Source organism: Momordica charantia (assembly GCF_013281855.1).
Source record: "Momordica charantia cultivar OHB3-1 chromosome 7 unlocalized genomic scaffold, Mcharantia_2.0 BLBB01000007.1, whole genome shotgun sequence".
Lineage (NCBI taxonomy): Eukaryota > Viridiplantae > Streptophyta > Magnoliopsida > Cucurbitales > Cucurbitaceae > Momordica > Momordica charantia.
Window position 1 is genome coordinate 16,136,562 of NW_028275165.1, and position 19,951 is coordinate 16,156,512.

The 19,951-nt window shown below is 33.6% G+C and overlaps 2 protein-coding genes and 1 non-coding gene across 4 annotated transcripts; all 3 read right to left on the reverse strand.

Annotated features, from left to right (window-relative positions):
- Nucleotides 1-2,633: 2,633 nt before the first annotated feature.
- LOC111023107 (uncharacterized) lies at nt 2,634-6,207 on the reverse strand. The gene is made up of 3 exons (XM_022300460.1): nt 6,117-6,207; nt 5,777-5,973; nt 2,634-2,990 (listed from the first exon to the last, which is right to left on the reverse strand). The coding sequence occupies exons 2-3, from the start codon at nt 5,957-5,959 to the stop codon at nt 2,916-2,918; spliced, it is 258 nt and encodes an 85-aa protein (XP_022156152.1). The 5' UTR covers nt 5,960-5,973; nt 6,117-6,207; the 3' UTR covers nt 2,634-2,915.
- Nucleotides 6,208-8,337: 2,130 nt separating this feature from the next.
- LOC111023110 (NAD(P)-binding Rossmann-fold superfamily protein) lies at nt 8,338-12,895 on the reverse strand. 2 transcript variants are annotated; one of them, XR_002603077.2, is made up of 7 exons: nt 12,418-12,895; nt 12,153-12,312; nt 10,630-10,817; nt 10,198-10,321; nt 9,568-9,698; nt 8,543-8,871; nt 8,338-8,451 (listed from the first exon to the last, which is right to left on the reverse strand). XR_002603077.2 is itself a non-coding variant. In XM_022300465.2 (6 exons), exons 1-6 carry the CDS (start codon nt 12,637-12,639, stop codon nt 8,740-8,742), a joined length of 957 nt encoding a protein of 318 aa, XP_022156157.1. In that variant the 5' UTR covers nt 12,640-12,895; the 3' UTR covers nt 8,338-8,739. The 2 variants fall into 2 exon arrangements, 1 of the variants encoding a protein (XP_022156157.1); XM_022300465.2 differs by having other exon boundaries at nt 8,338-8,871.
- A 1,138-nt stretch (nt 12,896-14,033) lies between these two features.
- LOC111023112 (uncharacterized) lies at nt 14,034-18,952 on the reverse strand. The gene is made up of 7 exons (XR_015792108.1): nt 18,835-18,952; nt 17,982-18,327; nt 17,785-17,878; nt 16,706-16,827; nt 16,209-16,346; nt 15,248-15,346; nt 14,034-14,342 (listed from the first exon to the last, which is right to left on the reverse strand). It is a non-coding gene; the product is annotated as an uncharacterized LOC111023112 (transcript).
- Nucleotides 18,953-19,951: the final 999 nt, after the last annotated feature.

Consider the following 19,951-nt stretch of genomic DNA (forward strand, 5'->3'; position numbering starts at 1 on the left):
AAATATATTATGAAACGAAAAATACTCCTGAGATTCCTCTCCGTAATTAAATATTTGACAACTAAAAAAGATAAATATAAAAATAAAGACTTATTTTAGAAAATAACGATTTCTTTCCAAAGAAATAATAGGTTGCCAAATATTTAAGGAATATTTGTTGGGGGGATAAAGTATTTTCCTTATAAAACATACCTAAGGGCAGAATAGGAATATTGTTAGAAAAAAACAGCGCCGACGGAAGAGAGAAGCTGCCCGGAAAAGGGGCGGGCAGGCTGAAGAGACTGGAGAGAGGGAGGGTACTGATATGAGCACACAATGGCAATAATGCTAATAATGGGCTAATCTGAGGCATCCACGTGGATGGTTCCTATTAGGTTGATTTGAAAGGGCGCTAAAATAATCAGCTGGGAGCGGGACTACCGTAAGCGAGTCAAAGCCCGCAATATGTTAATGACACGTGGCGCTGTCCGTACTTCCGGGACAAAGGAATTTTCTGTCAATTTTCCTCATAAATACTAAATAGGGACGACTCGCGGTCCCCGCCATCCGTTTAATTCTCCAGCGAAAATTTCACGGCATTTTACGGAAATTGGAATGGAATTCCTGTAGGGAATTTCTCCGTTTAGTTTCTTTATTTTTTAAAATTATTTATCCATTAAATATTTTCTAAAAATTTTTTAATTAGTTGCTTAATTTCTAATAACAAAATTTCATTTACATGACCTAATTATCCTCTATATATACATTGGATAAGTGCATAGTAAACAATACAATTTTTTTAACATATATATAGAATCATAAGATTGGCTTACTATGTATATATATAATATATTTTTTTAGGAGATAATTGGAATGGAAAACATATTTTTGGTCCCTGTCTCACGGGAAAAGCCCTTCTTATCTGCATCTTGCTAGAAATTTAAACAAGAATTCTGGACATCAGGATTCCTACCCATAAATTATATTTTGGTTGACAAGTCAAGAGAATCCACCTGCCATTCCTTTCCGAATTGACCCTCTAATTTGGATTATATTCGGTTAAATTATATTTTTTTAAAAAATATATGAGCAATCCAAAAGTATTTTCGCACAAAAATATAATAACAATAATAAATATATATATATATATACATATTGTATGCATAAATTTAGTTGTCAAACTTGATTATTCCTTAGCTCATCGGCTTTCGTTTCCGCTCCTGGCCTATTGGTTGAGTTCAGCTTTCCACCCCAATTTTAATGGTACAAATTCTTAAATTAGAAAAAAAAACTAGTAAATTTAGTTTGAAAGTACTATTAAAACACTCTCATAATTTACAAGTAATATAGAGTTATAACTAGTGTATTTAATTGTACTAAAAAAAGCATATTTAATTAAAACGAGATGATAAATTTAGAATATATATGGCTCAAATTTAAAGTTTGAAAGTGAAACTGCTATCCCCTCTGATTCAATTATGGCTTTCGCATTTCTTATAATCCACGGTGGTAAAGGCAAAATATCTTCGATCAAAAAGTTATGAATTCGAATTTCGACCTCTACATGTTGAACTAAAAAAAAAGTTCTATACTTTATTGTGAATTTAAGGTCACTCATTAGAAAAGTTTATTTATACGGAAAAATTTCTTTTTTGAATACGGAAAAATCTCTTTTAACTGCATAATCAACCACTGTACGAAATTTGAGAAGTAATTTTAGGGTGAGCTTACCTTTTAATTTTACCTTTTTCTTAAATTACTTTTCGATCAAATTATTTTTAATTATGCATTTGATTACATTTTTTCTAAAATATATTTTATTTTCATAAAAATATATATTTTTTTATCAATCACTTTAAAGTTACTTTTTGGACAACCACCTCTCGATGACTTCTGATTTTCGAAAAAAATGTATTATATATATATATATATATATTACTAAATGCTGTAGATTTTTTTTTTAAAACACTTTTAATTATCTAAAACCACTCAAAAAGCTATACTAAATAGACTCTTAAGTCTTAACCAGTAACTCTTCCACAATGCATGTTGAAAAACAATTTTCTTTAAAAAGTATATTCTTTTCAAAAGTCTGTCTAAAGAAATCTTTCACAATTCTAAAAACAATTGGCCAAAAAGGTATACCAAGGAAGCAATCCTAAGGGAAGAATTGAACATCAGAAAATGCAAAAGGGACAATCAATGTCAATTAATTTAAGTGGGAACTGAACTGGATTCCTTGTAAAAAGTGTAGATATTTTTCTTTTTGACTGCTGTGGCAAACTGCAGCCTTTTGTTCATAAAATCAGACATATCCCTCCTGTTCTTGTGGGGAATAAGAATTTTTTATCACCAAAATAAATTCCCACAATTCAACATAATAATAACAACAATAATTTACAGAGAATATTCCTTATTTTTCTAGAAATCTGACCTCACGCCATTCAAATATAATGGCATCATAGGACTATAACAAAGAGTCAATGTGGATTGTGTTTTGGTAAAACAAACTGGCTGCCCAGCATAAACCAACTAAACTAACTCAAACCGATAACTAACCGACAAGTATACTTCAAATCGATCAGTTCGGTTGGTGTTGTTAGTTGGCCTGTAGTTTGAACGACCTTTTGAAAGAGAGGGAGATTAATGCAAGATTGAGGAAAAAAAAATGATTTGCACAATCCAAACTAGACAGAGTTTCTTTCTTTCTGGTCATTATGGAAACACAAAACAAACAGCAGCTTATTTTGCTCACTAACAATAGATAGAAGGGATATAACCCACTACAAGAGTGATGTTAATTGGAAAATATAACACCAAAGTGCTGAAAAGAAACATTAGTCTCTGCAATTACCAGATCCAAAAGACCCCCTTGAACTGAAAATCAAGAACGCGGTCTCTGGCCTCATAATTCTTTACTCAGTTTTCAGATGGACTTAGTATTCTTTGTTTCCGAAGTTCTTGCACCAGAGCTGTGAAGGAATCGGCCGAACAGGATTGTGTGGCCGTTGCTGCATCAAAAAAGAGAAGGCAAGGTTACTTCCTGATCATACTTGAGACAAATTCAAACAGAAAAGCTAGTGTCAGGGTGAGTGATGAGGGAATAGAATCTGATTCCCACGAGGAATGAAATTTGGGGTCTATTTAGTTCATGCTCAATCAGGAATATATAGAGGGTGGGGAGCTTCCCGACTTAAACGAAAAAGAACATGTGCTAAAACTTCAGAATCATTAAAATGAGAACCAAATGCATGGCTAGCTTTTTCTCGACAAAAATGCATGGCTAGCCATAAAGAAACTTTATCTCTATCATATTTACCAAGAGAACAAGCATAAATAATTATCTAATGACACAAAATCAAGACATTTATAGCACATATGTCGAGAACCTTTACATCAAGCCATCCAAAAAGAAGTTTAAATTTCAGAGATTCATTTCACACACTATGGAAGGCTAAGAAGGTCAGATAGGAAATGCAGGAGTTTCCTAAAAAAAAAAAAACTAAATAATATCACAAAACGGCAAATTCATATGATCAATCCTCAATACTTGATTCAATAAGAGATGACATGTTGACAATTGCTATCATCACTTTTCAAGGATTACATGTTCTTTGTTCTCAATGAACACCGATATGGAATACTCTGTCTTGTGCAAGTGAAACTTTCAACAATACATATCTACACCATTCCTTTTCAATATCAGGGAGACGTGAGTACCAATAATGTTATCCTCAATAAAATAATATTCTTAATTAATAAGTTCAAGTTGGTTTAGTTTATCTCAAATTAATTTTAAGATAATCATAAACCAACTTAACCCAAGCAAGTTAAAAATATTTGAACCAGATCCACAACACATTTGCATCCTTTCTGAAATAATCATTTTCTTTTATGCTAATCCGTAGATTCTAGAAAGGATGCTTCATGCTTGGATGTCTTCTCTCCCAGTCCCCTTCTATTTCAGAAAAGATGCTGCATAGCAATAGGCTTCACAATTTGTTTCGCTGCATTGTGAGTGCAACAAATTATTCACGAGTACAACAGGCCTTTTGCACGCACAATAACAAGACACCTTCACAAAATATATATTCCACCTCTTGTGGCTGCAGGCATTATACTACCTTCATGTCTTTAGAAATGAAACGGATGGGGGTCAATAAGGTCCACATCTGTTAATATAAAGGACACTTTCTAGAATAAGAGATCACAGCATTGTCGGCAGATTGTACATGTGTAAAATGAATGTAATTTCTAATAGGAAAATGACACTGGAGATTTCCAATAGCGCTTATTTCCCTGTGGCATTCTGTCCCTGTTAGCAAACATGGGATGAGTGACAATAGGAAAAATTGCTAAGTTCTCAAGGTCCTTGGTTCTTCAAAGGTAAGTTTTTGTCTTCATTTTCACTTGCAACAGACCTAAAAAAGATAACTAAATGTTCTCAAGAGGGGTGTAACAAGATCCCTTTTCCTCTCGATTTCCTACAGCTTTCTACAGTTTTGAATTTTCTAATAGCAAATATTTTTTCTACAGTTTTGAATTTTCTAATAGCAAATATTTGACAGCCAAGGAGCTTCTGTGAAAGTCTATTTGCATATGTTTAAGCATAGAGAACTCGAGATAGATCATAAGCAAGTTCCTTTCATTATTTATTTATTTATTTCATTTTCATATATTTTTGGGCTTTTATATCCTCAAATAAATTTTTTTTGATAACTGGGAGTCGAACCTTCGCTCTCTTATACCTGGGGCACTAGGCCGGATCTAGGAAACATCAAGGATTTTTTGTATTAAGCTCACTTGAAACCTCTAAGCCAGTATGATCCAAAGACACTTTTATATCCTCAAATAAAGAACTGCCTATTAGGTTGATCAGTGAGGTAGGAGCTCAAAGGTGGCTAAAACACTAGATCCAAGCTTCCATCTGTTCACGTGGTTGACTTGCATAGAAGGAATAATATTTGCAATCAGCTTTACAGGCAATATCCTCATATAAATTGAATATCCAATATTGGGCTATACAAAAAGTTAACAGAGTATGTAGATGACTTGATTCCATGGCATCCCACCTTTTGAACAATTTGGTGCCAGCAGGAGAGTAATTCTAAAGTTGGCCATTCCATGGGAATTATGGAATGAAAGATTGATTAATAGAATAATCTTTGAGAAAATATGGCACGGTCATTATTTTGGAGATCATTAACATTGGAGCTTCTTGCAGTCTCCTCTCTAACGTGAAAGTTTTATATTATCCCGTTCTCTTTTAATCTGAAAATTTTTTAAAAGTCTAACGCAATTTCCATAGTCGCTAGAATTACAGACCTGATTCCCCTAGTTTTTCGTCTTCGCTCTTTCATTATAGAAATTGATTTTCGTGCAGGAAAGATTTAAAGACCTTGTATAAGCAAAAATCAAAGATAATCTTTGACTGAACCACAATCATCCAATATCATATGCTGCAAGATACCGACCACACACATTCACACCAAGAGTATTAACAAATGATAAAAGGAAAAGGATAAATTTACGATTTAACTAGCAATTTCAGTGCCTTATGACCTAAGTGAGCAAAATTTAACCTTAAACAATCCATGCCCTAGAGTTGTACATAGATCCTTCGCTTCTCAGTTGGGGTCGATTCAATGTAAGTTCCGAGCTAAAGTTTTTCTACTCCAACTCGTCTGTCTATAGGATGAAAAAATAGATTGAATTCCACGCTTTCCCCCACCCAAAAAGAAAATTTAATCAAACAATAAGCAAAGAATAGATAGACGAAAAATGGTGATAAAGAAACCTCAAGCTCCGCAGATTTCATAGCGATAGGGATGCAGACGAGAACGATGCCAGCCATGGCAATGGCGGTATTGCGTTTCCAATGCTTGGGCCGGCAATAAGGTCCTCCGCTCATGCTCCACACCTTAGCCCTAAAGTCCCCATGAGCCTCCCCATGTCCGTGTCCATGTTCACCTCCTCCCATCCTGTCACTACTCTCTGAAATTGGAGATCGGAACGGCGGTCAAAACCAAAATCGCAGTTAACGAATTATCAATCAACTAAGATCCATGTATGCATAACAATAGATTCGAGGATAGAGAAATCAATTGGGAAGAGACAGATTTCTTCGATTTCAGTACCTGAAAATTTAGGGATTTTGATCGCTAGCGAACGAGGAAGATACTCTGCTTCAACGCAGGCGTGTGTACTGGAGGCAGTGTTCTTGAAGCTCTATCAGTAAAATGATCGTTAGGCGAGGACATTTTGGTCTTTTAATAATTATGTTATAATTATTTTTGTCAAAAATCACTTACGATTTAGTTACTATACTTTTAAATTTATAATAATACCGATACTTAATTTTGATGAGATTTTTCGTAACAAAGATTAAATTATTATTAATTTTAAATTATAGAGACTAGCGTTGTTACATAGTGAAGTTGAAGGACTAAAATGTAACTAATTTAAAAAAATACAAGGACTAACAAACTAAAATTCATTCCATCTACTAAAAAACTAAAATTGATTAAATCATTGCTTAGGTGAAATTATAGGGACGAGAAAAATTTTTAACCTAACATTTTTTTTATTATATTGTAAAGTCACTACCAAAATAATTAATTAAATAATGTTGATTAATTAATTATATTGTAATGGCGGTGGAGACGATATACCTGGCAGATGTTGTGTCGGTAGATGAAGCTGAATCTCTCACGGTGATGGAAAGCCTTCGGCTGGCGTCGGATTTGAGACCTTCCCCAATCCTCCTTGAAACTGATTCGCTTCGGGTGTCCAATCTATTGAGAAATGAGGAAGAAGATCTGTCAGAAACCGATTCGATTATTTCTTGGGCGAAAACAATCTTTGCTAAAGGTTTGCATGCAAGGTTCAGATTCACGAAGAGAAGCGGAAACAAGGTGGCTCACCTTTTGGCGTGAAGAGCCCTTCAACGTGAAGAACGACATATTTGGATGGAAGAATGACCATCGGAGATCTCGGATGCTTTGGCTGTCGAGTGTCTTGATGTTTTATTTTAATTGTGTTTTGTTTCTGTTTTCCTTGTAAAAAAAAAGTTGCTTTATAGAAAATATTAATTTAGAAAATAATAATAAAAAAAGCATTCTTACTCATAATGAATTATAAAACATACCATGAAAGAATTTAAGAGAAATCGATATTAGAATTGAAGTTTGTGAGTTTTGGTAGAATTATTCCATATTAATTTGTCAAACTTAGTTTTATTGAAATTAGTGAACTTTAAAGACTTTTTTAATTACTTACCGTTAAAATTAGTGAATGAATTAGTACAAATTTAATCAAAATTAAAAATTACAACAACTATCTAAGCCTAGGTCCAATTTGATGAAATTTTAAATTTAGGATGAAAATTGATACAACTTACCAAGTTTCATAATACAAACGGATTATTTCCTAAAATAAATCCACAAGATACGTTTATATGTCTAAAAACGAAAATGATTTTAAAAATCATAATTAGTTGGTCTACTAGTCATAGGATAAAAAAAAAAAAGTTAATGTCGCAGTTATCCAAAATATTTGAACAATCGACAGTAAAATATTGGTTTATCCTCAAAATTTTTTTTCCCGCTTAGTACTTGGTTTTGAGATTAAAACATGTATACAACATAAGATTATTATTGTATTTAAATCTTGTAAAATTGATGTTTATTAATATCATCTGAAAGAATAAATTATTTCACCTAAAAACGTTGAAAATCAAATAATTTTATAAACTTCAATTAATTTGTTCAAATAAAGAAGACCGATTTTATTTTGCCAACACACAACCATAGAAGTATCAGTTCTTGCTTTCGGACTACTTTTAACCACGGCAGGGTGAGGATCAAATTTTTAGCCTTAAAGAAAGATAATCGATATTTAATCTATTGAACTATGCTCGAATTGACCAAAAAATGTCTTTGTTTCATAATAACAATAATTCTTTCTTTAGAAAAAAAACATACAGTCATCTAAAGAGATTCAAAACTATGATGGAAATTTGTTTCTTGTTTGTTCTTTTCTTTTCTTTCTTTCTTTTTTCTTTCTTTCTTTTTTGGTTGCAAAAGAAACAAAAATGTATTTGATTACCCTTTTTTTCCTCCTTAAGTATCTAAAATTTGTATGTTATATTTAATTTTTAGTATTTATTAAGCATTTTTATTGCTATTATTTATGTTACAGAGAAAATTGAAAATCAAAACAAGAAATTTGATTTTATTGTTTCTAAAACTGACACTGTTTCTTCAAAAGGGAAAACAAAAAATAGGAATAATATGCGTATGTTTCTAACAAACTGAAAACGAAGAAACGATGAAAGAAAGAAAGAACGAACGAAAAAACTTACCAATCGAGCTCTAAGTTGCCTCCATAGACTATAACATGCTACTTATCGATGAACATCCCAGACTACGACGATAATAGTGCAGGGAACAGATTCTTGAACCTTTTTAATTACTGAAAAAAAGTTAAAAAGATGCAATGAACGGAAGTGTCCAACTTAACCCAACAGCAACGAACATCTCAAACTGGTCAATACATTACTTACCTTCCTAAAATTCATCTAACTCGTCCCACAGAGAACATCATTTCATTCTTCAACTTCTTCAGTGAAATTAATTTGAAGAAGTTTGAGGCAATTTATAGACCTTGGACTTTGGTAACCAAGCATGTGCCATTGAGTCTTCAAACGAAAGCAGCAGAAGTTGCATTGTATTGTATAGTATATTGAATGTCCATCGCAAATCAGTGTTTAGTCTCGGCTGCAAGTGTCAATCTGACACCATGAGTGAATGAAACGGGAGAAATGGCAAGTTTCTGAACCAGTTTACTGATGTTCATTGAAATGTCAGCAGGGGATTTTACCCCTCGATCAATCTGAAACCATTCAAGTGGAAACTCAAACCAAAAGTAGAAATAATAGACGAATCTTCTGGAAGACAAGGCTGCCAAAATATCTAAAATTTCCAGCACTATATTTAGCCTACCGAAAAAGAACAGTGCTACCTAAAAATGGTGCGGTTTCAAGTATTCAGTATTTTTCTAGTTTCTAAAATTTGGTATCAGGACTCCACTCCTTGCATCATGCTCAAGGTCCACCCCTCTAATCTTTGGGAGGTTTCTGTGAGAGTCCTGGTAGGGATAGCTTGAAAATAGTATTAGTATATGAGTTAGGGGCGTTATAGTAACTAATTAGGTATGAGTTGGTTAAAAACTTATAAATGGAAGAATTAGGGAGAGGAAGGGGTATCTTTTAGGAAATAGTTTATGGGGAAGAACTCAGCGTAGTTCTCTCACGGTTGGGTTGGCAATAAGTTTCAGTTTCATCGGGTAGACGAACTCACTAACCCGAATTTTCGGGTTGGTCCAAAAAACTTTTCTAATCCGACCCAACCCAACTCGTGAACATCCCGATATCAAATGGTTTAATCTATGATAAAAGGAATACAACTTATGACCTTACTTGAACAAGATCTATTCTATAGGTTATACTACTGCGTCTTTGGTTCTAAAAATGAATACAGCTTAACACCATTTGAAAAAGATATTATAGGAAGATCAAGAGGAACATACCGAGGATGCAGACACTCTTTTTATCAATGATTTGTTGTGCCCTCTAATTTCTGCAACAGTCTCGGCCATTTCGACACGTGATACACGATTCGGTCCTCCAACATTTAACAGCAACTGCATTTGCTTGCTCTCTGGAATTCGATAATCAATTATTGCAGAAGTAAGAAACTAAATTAATATAATAAAGGAAAAAGAAATACAAACATGTCAAAACTTAGCAGAAAAATGATTGAACAACAACTATCAATCAAGCAATGCAGTATATGCCAACAGAACTGACAAAAAATAAAGCAATACCAATGGAGAAATAGTTACTTTTTCTTTTTTTTTTGTTCGAACAAGATACTAACTCTTCATTAAATTAATGAAAACGAACAAAATTGTTCAAAGATACAACTCTCGAAAGAGTAAAGTACAAATAAAATTGCAAATAAAGCTAAAGATTCAGGAAGATGTAATAAAAACACCCTAATGGAGAAATAGTTACTAAATGACAAAAATTGGGAACTATCCATTTTTTATTCCACGTTTTTTAAACTATAATTTATTCAACATGAAAGGAACTAACTGAAGGTGACTTAGGGAGCACCATCTGTATTATCATCCATCACGTCCCTACAAAATCCATACCTGATATCCATGTCTTAATCAATTTTATAATGACAGCTACAACGTCCTTGACATACACGGGACATCGAAACTCATCGTGAAAGAAGTCAACTTCGCTTCCTTTGGTTAAAACAGCATCAATCCACTGTATTGAATGCATACAATGATACAAATTAATTGTCATATACAAAGAAGTCATGAAGGCCATCAAAATATTTTGTACTGAATAAAAAAAGAATCAATCAAGTTAGTTGGTTTATATAAGTTTATGTTTAGTAACAAATTATGATGGATGTAATTCTCTTCCTAATGTCCACTAGTTGTTTTTAATGGCCTGATCGATATGCTTGAACTTGCAGACATTCGTCATCAGTGCTTAGAATTCAAAATGATTATATATGGATTAATATATCAGGAAATTTCAGAAGTACAATATAGCATGCGACCATGTACCTGAATTGGAAGAGATTTAGGAACAGGTGAGATGGTCTGGGGACCAAAAATGATGCTAGATCTCAAGATTGCAAAGTTAGGAAATTTCTCAGAAACATACTGTTCAGCTGCTAGCTTTGACTTCCCATAAACATTCACAGGAATGGTTTCATCTTCTTCCTTGTAGAATGATCTCACGCCTTCATAAACTGGTGGGAAAATAACATCATGCACTATTCAATAATTTATAACAATCATAAAGTAAGGAAAAAGATGTCCCCTCAAATAGACAGAAATAAAATCTTATATTTAATGAAACTTTACTCCAGAGAGCCAATTAGTAATGATGATTATCAGTTACTTATAGTCAGCAGACCGAAATCTTCATATTTGGACATCTAGATAACTGAACTGGGATTATAATTCCTAATTCAATCTAATTCATTGACTCTATTGGCCGAAAAAGTTGGGGCATCAAAGTTTTTAATGGAGTAGCACCATCCCAGGCTATGCTCATTAATCTTTTGCCAACAATCTTAGGCATAAAGATACCGTTGATGAAGGAGAAGTTCAGTAGACTCGAAAGACAAAGATAAAACAAAACATAAACATAGAAAAATAATAACTTTGAGAAACATATTTGATACCAATAAGTTCATCAAAACAGCAATGTCATCCCTAAACTTCAGTATATAACTGATCCCTTTAGTTGATAGTGTGTAACTACTTAGTCTCTAAGCTTTATGACGTAACTACTTAGTCTGAATGAACTTGGCCTTGGCCAGCTCAAGATTCATCTTCTTATCTATAGACATAACTTTCTAGGTTTGTTCCCAAACTAGCCCTTCTTCAAGGGACAAGAGGATCGTCAAGAAGATCTCAATTTTCTAAAGATAACTTGTGATTTTGCCCCCTTTTCTAGTTGTAAGGTCGGCCAAACTATAACAACCCCACAACAAATAGTGAAATGTCAAGCCCTTTCTCTATTAAACTTCAGTATATAACTGATCCCTTTAGTTTATAGTGTGTAACTACTTAGTCTCTAAGCTTTATAACGTAACTACTTAGTCAGAATAAACTTGGCCAGCTCAAGATTCATCTTCTTATCTATAGACATAACTTTCTAGGTTTGTTCCCAAACTAGCCCTTCTTCAAGGGACAAGAGGATTGTCAAGAAGATCTCAACTTTCTAAAGATAACTTGTGATTTTGCCCCCTTTTCTAGTTGTAAGGTCGGCCAAACTGTAACAACCCCACAACAAACAGTGAAATGTCAAGCCCTTTCTCTATTAAAGCACTCAAATACCTCCTAAACTCCAAATCACCTGGTCTGATGTCTCTAATAGATTTTTAATTTACAACCATCTAGTCTCTAAACCTTTAACATGTAAGAATTTAGTCCCCGTAGTTTAAAAGTTTAAAATCCAGTCCGTTTGGATCCCACCAACCAATAATTTCTTCTTTTGCAAATTTTAAACTACAGAGACTAAGTTGAAAGAATAAATAGTGAAGAGTTACTTCAATGACAAAGAAGGGAGGAGTTACCTTGATCAGTTGATAGATGAACTAGAAGAGTATTCCTCTCTTCAAAGCTCAACATCCAATTTCCAAGGGCAGTAGGCACGTTGATCGACAATGCAGAAGCAGGGTCTGTTTCGCAGGCACGAGGTACAGAGATAGCAGCACAATTAACAACAACATCGGGCTGGTATGTCGAAATCATATTTCAGCACTAGAAATTCTACATTTATAACAGCAGATCACAAATTCAACTATTCAACTTCAAGCGGCAAAAAGGGCAGAGGCAAACCTGGCCAAATTTCTCAGCAATGGCATCGAATCCTTGACCGGATTTTAAATCGACGTGAAATGCGAGCAGATTAGGAAGAGCTCGCAACAAATCTTCCGGCGGAAAGGAGTGGTAAGTGAATGCGATATCGTATGGAGCTCCTTCGATCCCGGAAAATCCTGATAGAAGATGCTGACCTAAGTAACCTGTGCCGCCCACTACCAGCACCTTCTTCCTGCTCATATTCGATTACCAGAAATGGGCGAAACGATTTCTGGTTCTTCGGAAGTGAAAATGGAGCTCAATTTCAATTACATTCCAAAATGATTTTGGTTTTTCTTTTCCTCCAGAACAAATTATTGAAATTGGGTGTGATTCCAAAATGCAATGAGTTCGAATTTCATTGTAATAAAAAAAAAACGAATACATTTTCATATAAAATCATGGAAATTGCAAATGTTTACATAATTGTTTGAGTTAATAAATCAATATAATTCAACTAGTTAAATTAAACTATATATATATACACACGAATCTTCAACCTCGCATCCGAAGATCATTATTAATGACATAGTGAGTATATGTTAGGGATGAGATTTTAGTAAAATAATTTATATGGGTATCCTTGGACTCCATTCGTCAATAAAACTCTGATATATAGAGTACCGTACCTGCGTACCCTATTTGTTAATACTATAGTTTTGCCTTTATGAATAATTTTTTAATATTGATAAACTTCACATCTTTTTTAATATGATGTTGATGTGACAGAACAGTGAATGAAAGAACTATCTTGTACTATGCATACTCTCATAGTACAAGAATTTTTATTTTGTTTCCGTGTGGGTACGTGCACCTAGCTACTTAGGTGAGACGAGAAGCCACTTAACTTGGTGAATCGTAGCCAAACCAAGTGAGATGAGATGCTTGGAGCTTGACTTAAGTAAGAGCAAGTACTTGTAAACCCGACCTTAGTTGTCAATTTCAAGCACTCGAAATACACCAAAGAGCCAAACAAAATACTAGATAGTAAAATCTTGACTAGTCTAATCGAAATAAAAGATAATATCTTATTAGTCCAATCTACCAATCGAAATCATACAAAAACATTACACGTTCTTGTTGTGATATTTTCTAGACTTCTTCCACATTTTCATAAAATTTAGAAAAATGACATTTTTCTTCAATATGGAGGTCAAACCACTGAGGTTAAAGAAATGTCTATTTGTGGGTAAAAAATGTACTCATATTTTAATTTATATAATTTTCATTAAACTTATTTGTAATTTTATTTCAAGTCATAAATAACCATATTTTATATTTTATTAACTACCTACCCATCAAAATAGCTATTTGTCCCAAAAGATGTTATTGGTGGGAGGATTGTTTGAGACAGGTGAAAAAATAAAAAATAAAAAGTAACTTTTTAATCATAATTTCATAAAAACAATACTAAGAAATTCTTCCTGAGGAAACAAGTATCGTCACCATCCATACACGACTATTGGATAACTCAAGCTAACATATCGTAGATTCAAATCTCTTCTCTCCTTTATAATAGCATAGTTTAAAAAAACACAAACAACGCAAATATGACAATTATCTCACCTACGAACATATCTGAACAGGATTAAATATATGAGAAGGTTTTCACCGAGCCATTTTTATTAACATAATGAACCTAGGATAAAAATGCAATTTATCTAAAGAGGAAACAAAGAATGAATGTTGCCAAGGAAATCATAATTTACAGAGCTGAAGTATTCTACCATTTTCCTACCTTTATACAGACAGAAACAGAGTGCAGTTCCAAATTTCTTTTCATCTGTTTCACTCAACTCAAGCTTGAACTACAAAATAGGTTCATTGAGCAGATTGATGTTTGATGTTTCTTATCAGCTGAATTCTGGGGCAGGGTGGGGCTGGTTAATAAGCTGCTCAATTTTCTGTTCACAAAGTCATGAAAAGAAACCAACATGAATGGATGAAGTAGAGAATCAAGAAATGAGGTGAATGATATTCCATCTCCCTTGAGCAATCTAGAAACTGAGGACACTATTTTGAGCAAAGTGTTTGTGGACAATGACTACCTAGTTTTTTTTATTACTGTCAAGAAAATCGAGGTTTTTTCCACATAATAGTGTCAACCAAAGACCAGAGCATCTTAGCAGACACCGGAGAGAAATAACATATCCTAGAAAACAGATGATAACTCATATTGTCATTCACAATTTAAAAGACAATAAAGTCTCATTTGATAACCATTCATTTTTAGTTTTTTATTTTTCTATTTTTAAAAATTAAGCTTAGAAACATAACTTTCACCAGTGTTCCTTTGTTTTGCTATATAGTTTTTGTAAACATTTTCAAAGTTCGGGCCAAATTGTGAAAAAAAAAAAGTAGTTTTCAAAAACTTGTTTTTGTTTCTGAAATTTGGATGAGAATTCAAATATGCTTTCAAGAGCAGTGAAAAACTTAAAATTGCACAAAAACAGGTATGATTTTTAAAAACAGAAAACCAAAAACGAAATGATTATCAAACGGCATCTAAGGTGTCGGCCAATTATGCTAATCTTGGGACAGGCCACGAGCATATTGTTTTTGCCACGTCGATGTCCTGATTTCTAGAAAAACGACATGTGGCGGTTCACATCTTCATGCTAGTTCATGCCTTTTGGGTTTGATAAGAAAAGTAAATGAAATAAAGAGTTCATGGGAGAGAACAAGGCATCTCATGCTAATTTAATTCATACCGACCACTACAGACAAACAGTTATCACTCTCTTTGATATGCAACAATTTGAATTACCTGCTACAGAGATAACCACAGAGATGATAAATAAGTAAATACCTTGACTGATATATTGACTTCTTCCAGCTTTTGAAGCAGCAGTTCCTGAGACAATATACTTCTTCGTTCCTTCGCCACATAATGTGGTGATATAGTAGTCTGCAGGACCGAAAACAAAAGCTGATAAGGATGGCAAGAACTCAGAAAACAAACACATAGCTCGAGCTATGATTCATGTCCAACGTAAATTAACGACTCCTAGATAAGATTACAAAGTACTAAGCAGACAGAATTCCGAATATGCACAAGCAAATAAAAATCATAAAGTCAATGTCTGTTTCAGCTTTCAGGTACCATCTAGGATTCATCAAGATGACAGGCTACCTAACTTTTTACCTTGAATTGCTAGTAGCCTAGTAGTATTCGGGTTTGAAACGACTTTTTAAATAAAAACTAATAAGTGAGGACATTCATCTAATTAGTTTTCATAAAAACGCTTGAGATGTTTCTCGGGGTTTTTAGAATTTTTTTGATCATCTAACCAAAAACTCCGAAAATTTTGAAAAAGTGTTCTTTATGAGCTAAAAGCACTTTTTACCATCATGAAGTCATCCAAAACTCACCAACGATTTGCAAGAATGAAAGGATGTATGCTTTGCATTTCAGTTCTACCTATGTTGGCCAAATAATGAGTGGCTAAAAAACGGGAATAAAAGAAGTCATTATCTTCATAAAGCCTTCAGATGCCAAAAAATAAATAAATGAAGGAATTAAATGTCTGAAACTAGTAGCACCAGAGAGTTTTTTTATGATGGCTAATGGCACCGACAAAACTTGTAAACAGACTCTTTAAAGGCTCATATTACCTTTTTTTCTCCTTTCGATCCACCATACCAAATGACCGATTTCTGGTAAAGCCATTGGCATATACCTTCTCTTACTCGTAAGGTTGAATTGGAAAAAAAGAAAAAAAAAAAAGACTCAAAACGAGCTAAGATCAAAGCCAAAGGGCAATCCATACCTTCAACCCTCTTGATGGAGATCTTAAAAAAGTAGGTCCCTCCATTGATCTTGAAGGAAAAGTGCTTTCTCCTTCAGCATTTAATGGAGTTGTATTCCAACAGTCTTGAATAACTTTTGAAGCTTCTCTTACAATGATCTGGTTGGAATGCAAGAAGGCAGCATCTCTTCTTAAATTAATTTTTTTTTTTTCAAAAAGTTAGTTCCTAAACTTTACGGTATATCTAATAGGCTCCTAAACTTTAAAAGTTTTTGAAAAATTCTTGTCTAATAGGTCCCTGACGTTCGTAGATCTATTAAACACAAAATTAAAAATTTAGGGACATATTAGACACTAGTTAGAGTTTAGGAATTTAATAGACGCAAACCAAAAGTTTATGAACTAAATTTATAATTTAACCTAAAACAGAAAGCATTAATAACTCAAAAAACAAAATTGACAAAACTAATGTTGAATTACTCCTTTAAAAACAAGCCAACAGATGAAGTAAGACCAACCTTTCTCAGAAGACCAGGGTTAGAAATCCCTTGAACCTGCAGATCATCAACAGGAGAAGCTTTCCCACGTGCTATGCTTTCAATTCTGAAGGTATGGATTCCGTACACTGACTGTAAGCAACCTACACAGAAGAAGAAACTTTGTTTCTTCAACTCATGCAGTTCCATATCTATTGAGTACAATCAAGAATGAAAATGAAATATAATAGTGGAAATATCGAGTTTAAGAAGCAAGATAGTTGTTCACGTGGATCTTGATCTAAATTTTCAGAATGTCGAGTGACAACATTTTCTAGTCACCATATGTTCATAGAACATCCATCATGATATTAAATATTAGTGTTATAAATATTAAAAATAACAAGAGACAAATTTTGGTTCCATGTAGTGATACATGGCCCTCCCCAAAAGGAACCTTCACGGATAAAATTGGGAATGTTTAGAACTCCCCCAATCAGGTTCTTGTATATATACGAACATCCTGGTAAAGGTATGCTTTCAAATTGAACAATCCAATGTGTATCAAACAAGGGTTTAACCACAGGTATCACATCACTAGATGAAATCAATGTGGAAATATAACAACTCACTTTTTATGCCTCTGTTGATAGTTTATAAGAATATTATGGCAGAAACAGTTTTAATACTTTGGTGCTAGATTGTACCTAGCACGATACATTTAAAAAACAGTATAACACATAATTAAAATACTGCCACTTATTTTCTAAAAATGGTATAGCATAGAAAAAAGTACGAAAAGAGAAACACACACACAAGTGACAATGTCATTGAAAAAATGGAATGAAAAACAGTAAAGACAAAAGACAAAAGCCCTGTCAGTCAGGGAGGTTAGAGAAACGCTCTCCAATTGCCCAATAAAGGAGATGGTATAATAACCACAAAAGAAATCAGAAAAAGAAACACACAAAGGAGAGGTTCCCAAACATCCTCCCAAGAGAACTCAATTTCTTTCTTTCAATTAAGTTTAACAAGAAAGCATGATCAAGAAAATAAAGTGAGGAATATCAAGGAACTATACTCCATAGCAGCAAGATCACAAGTGAAGGGTGCACCAATACCTTGTTCAATAATGATATCAATCACCAAGGAAAGAGGAACATTCTTCTCAATTTTCGTGGTACCCCAAAAAGGTATGAATGAAGGTCTTGAAACCTTAAAGGAAGAGAAACGAAAGTTAAAACTTCCTCCATTTTCTTTATTTTCATAAACATATAAAGTTTCTGAAGGGGGAAAACCAAATAACTTAAAAATGAACCTTGTAAACTATTTTCCTTGGTGTGACATATAATCTGCGGGAGGAAAAGTCCTTCTGAAGCACATATCTCCTATATGGCAGGTAAAGTAGCATGATTATCCCAAAACCCCAGGCTAAAACCAGCAGCAGTGATATAGAAAGCCATATAATAGTGTCATATTGGACACTGTATCTTCCAAATTCCTCGAAAGATGCTTCATAAAGAATCTGTTCAGAGAAATCTGCAGCTTCATCAATATCCAACTCAGATACCAGATCGGACAGAAGACGATCCTTCGAGTATTGATGTTGTGCTAGAACTTCTGTATGTCCCATCAACATTTCTTCAAGCTCTAATCTTATGAAACTGCAAGTAAAATAAAACTTCAGTATTACTAAACTATAATTTCAATTTGTCCCGATACAAGATTGTTACTCAAAACAGCAGAAACCAGCTGCATCCAACACCTTCAGCCCCTTATAACAATCCATTTTAAGGAGAAAAAAACATACTGAAGAGTTCAAAATATATGACAGAAAACCATTGATCTTCCAAGTAATACCTACAGTTAACTGAAAACAAAAAAAAAAAGAAAAAAAGAAAAAAAAAATGTCACTCCCTCACTACAGAAGAATTCACTGACAGAAATCAGAGTACAAGATCATCTTGAAGATCGTACTGAACAACTTTTTATATTTTACGGCGAAAATAGATTAAATTTCAAAATACCCAAAACATAGACGAACCAACCGACCCAGCAGGTTGGGTCCTGAGATAGAGAATTCGAAATGAATCTAGCTAAAAATCTCAAACAGTAACAAAAATTTAGAACATTTATCGTTAGCAAAAATCAATGGCTTCTCGACATCAAACCATTCGTTTTCCTTCCCTAGCCGTCCCTCCAGATCACTGGAAACCAATACGAACAATAACGAAATGGGAGGTTTCAAGAAATCAAAATCTGCAAGACCCAAATTTGAAACTGGGGAAAAGATTAGTCGACGAAAATGTACCTGGCAGTGATTTTGGATTTAGAAAAGAAACTCCAGAAGATAATCTTTCGACGTTGCTCGGAGGAGGCCTTATGGTGGAAATTGGGGAGTTTGTGGCAAATTATATTAGAAAAATTAAACTAATTCATTGGGGTGGCACTTGACAGAATCCAGAGTTCTTAATATACCTTTTTTTTGGCAGAGATCTTTTGCGTACTTTTTTTTACATGTTCTTGAAAAAAATAAGCTTAATTTCATATAGTATAGAAAAATAGAAACGGACTTAATTATATGTTACTGATTAATTTTTCTCCTTAAATATCGTATAACAAATAAGGTTTCAATGTCAAATGAATATAACTCGGTGGTAATTGACATATATTTCCAACTAAGAAGTTGCAAGTTTAATCTCTACCCCCACATGTTGTAAAAAAAAACAACAAATAACGTTTCAACCTTCAACTATAAAGTTCGTTAATGTTTTATGTTCTTTTCAAAAATAATAAATAATAAACAAAGTTGCATAGCAATAGGATGCTGGAGAAGATTTTGTTTTTTTTCAAACACGACAACCTCTTGAGTGATGGTTCAAAATCACAATCTTTCAATCAGAAATAGTTGTCTTAATCAATTAAACGTTCATGTTCGTTTTCATCAGTAGCTTTAGATGTTTATGGAGAGTATTTTTCAACCTAAGTTTCAGAAGATCTCCACTACCTCTCCCTCGTGTATCATCAGGTTGTGGGGTGCTCGATTTCTGGCATGAGTTATGGAGAATTATTTCACAGGTCTTCATCTTCCACAAGGCTTTAATATCACAAATAGTCAATTAGAGCTCATTTTCATACTCTTCTTTGTCAAGTACTAGATTGCTTGCCCATCTTAATATAACTGAACTGACAAAAATATTAATCGTTTTTAAATGTCATAGATTCAAACCGATGCTAGTTCATTTCGTTTACCAATCTTAATATAACTGATAAAAATATTAATCGTCT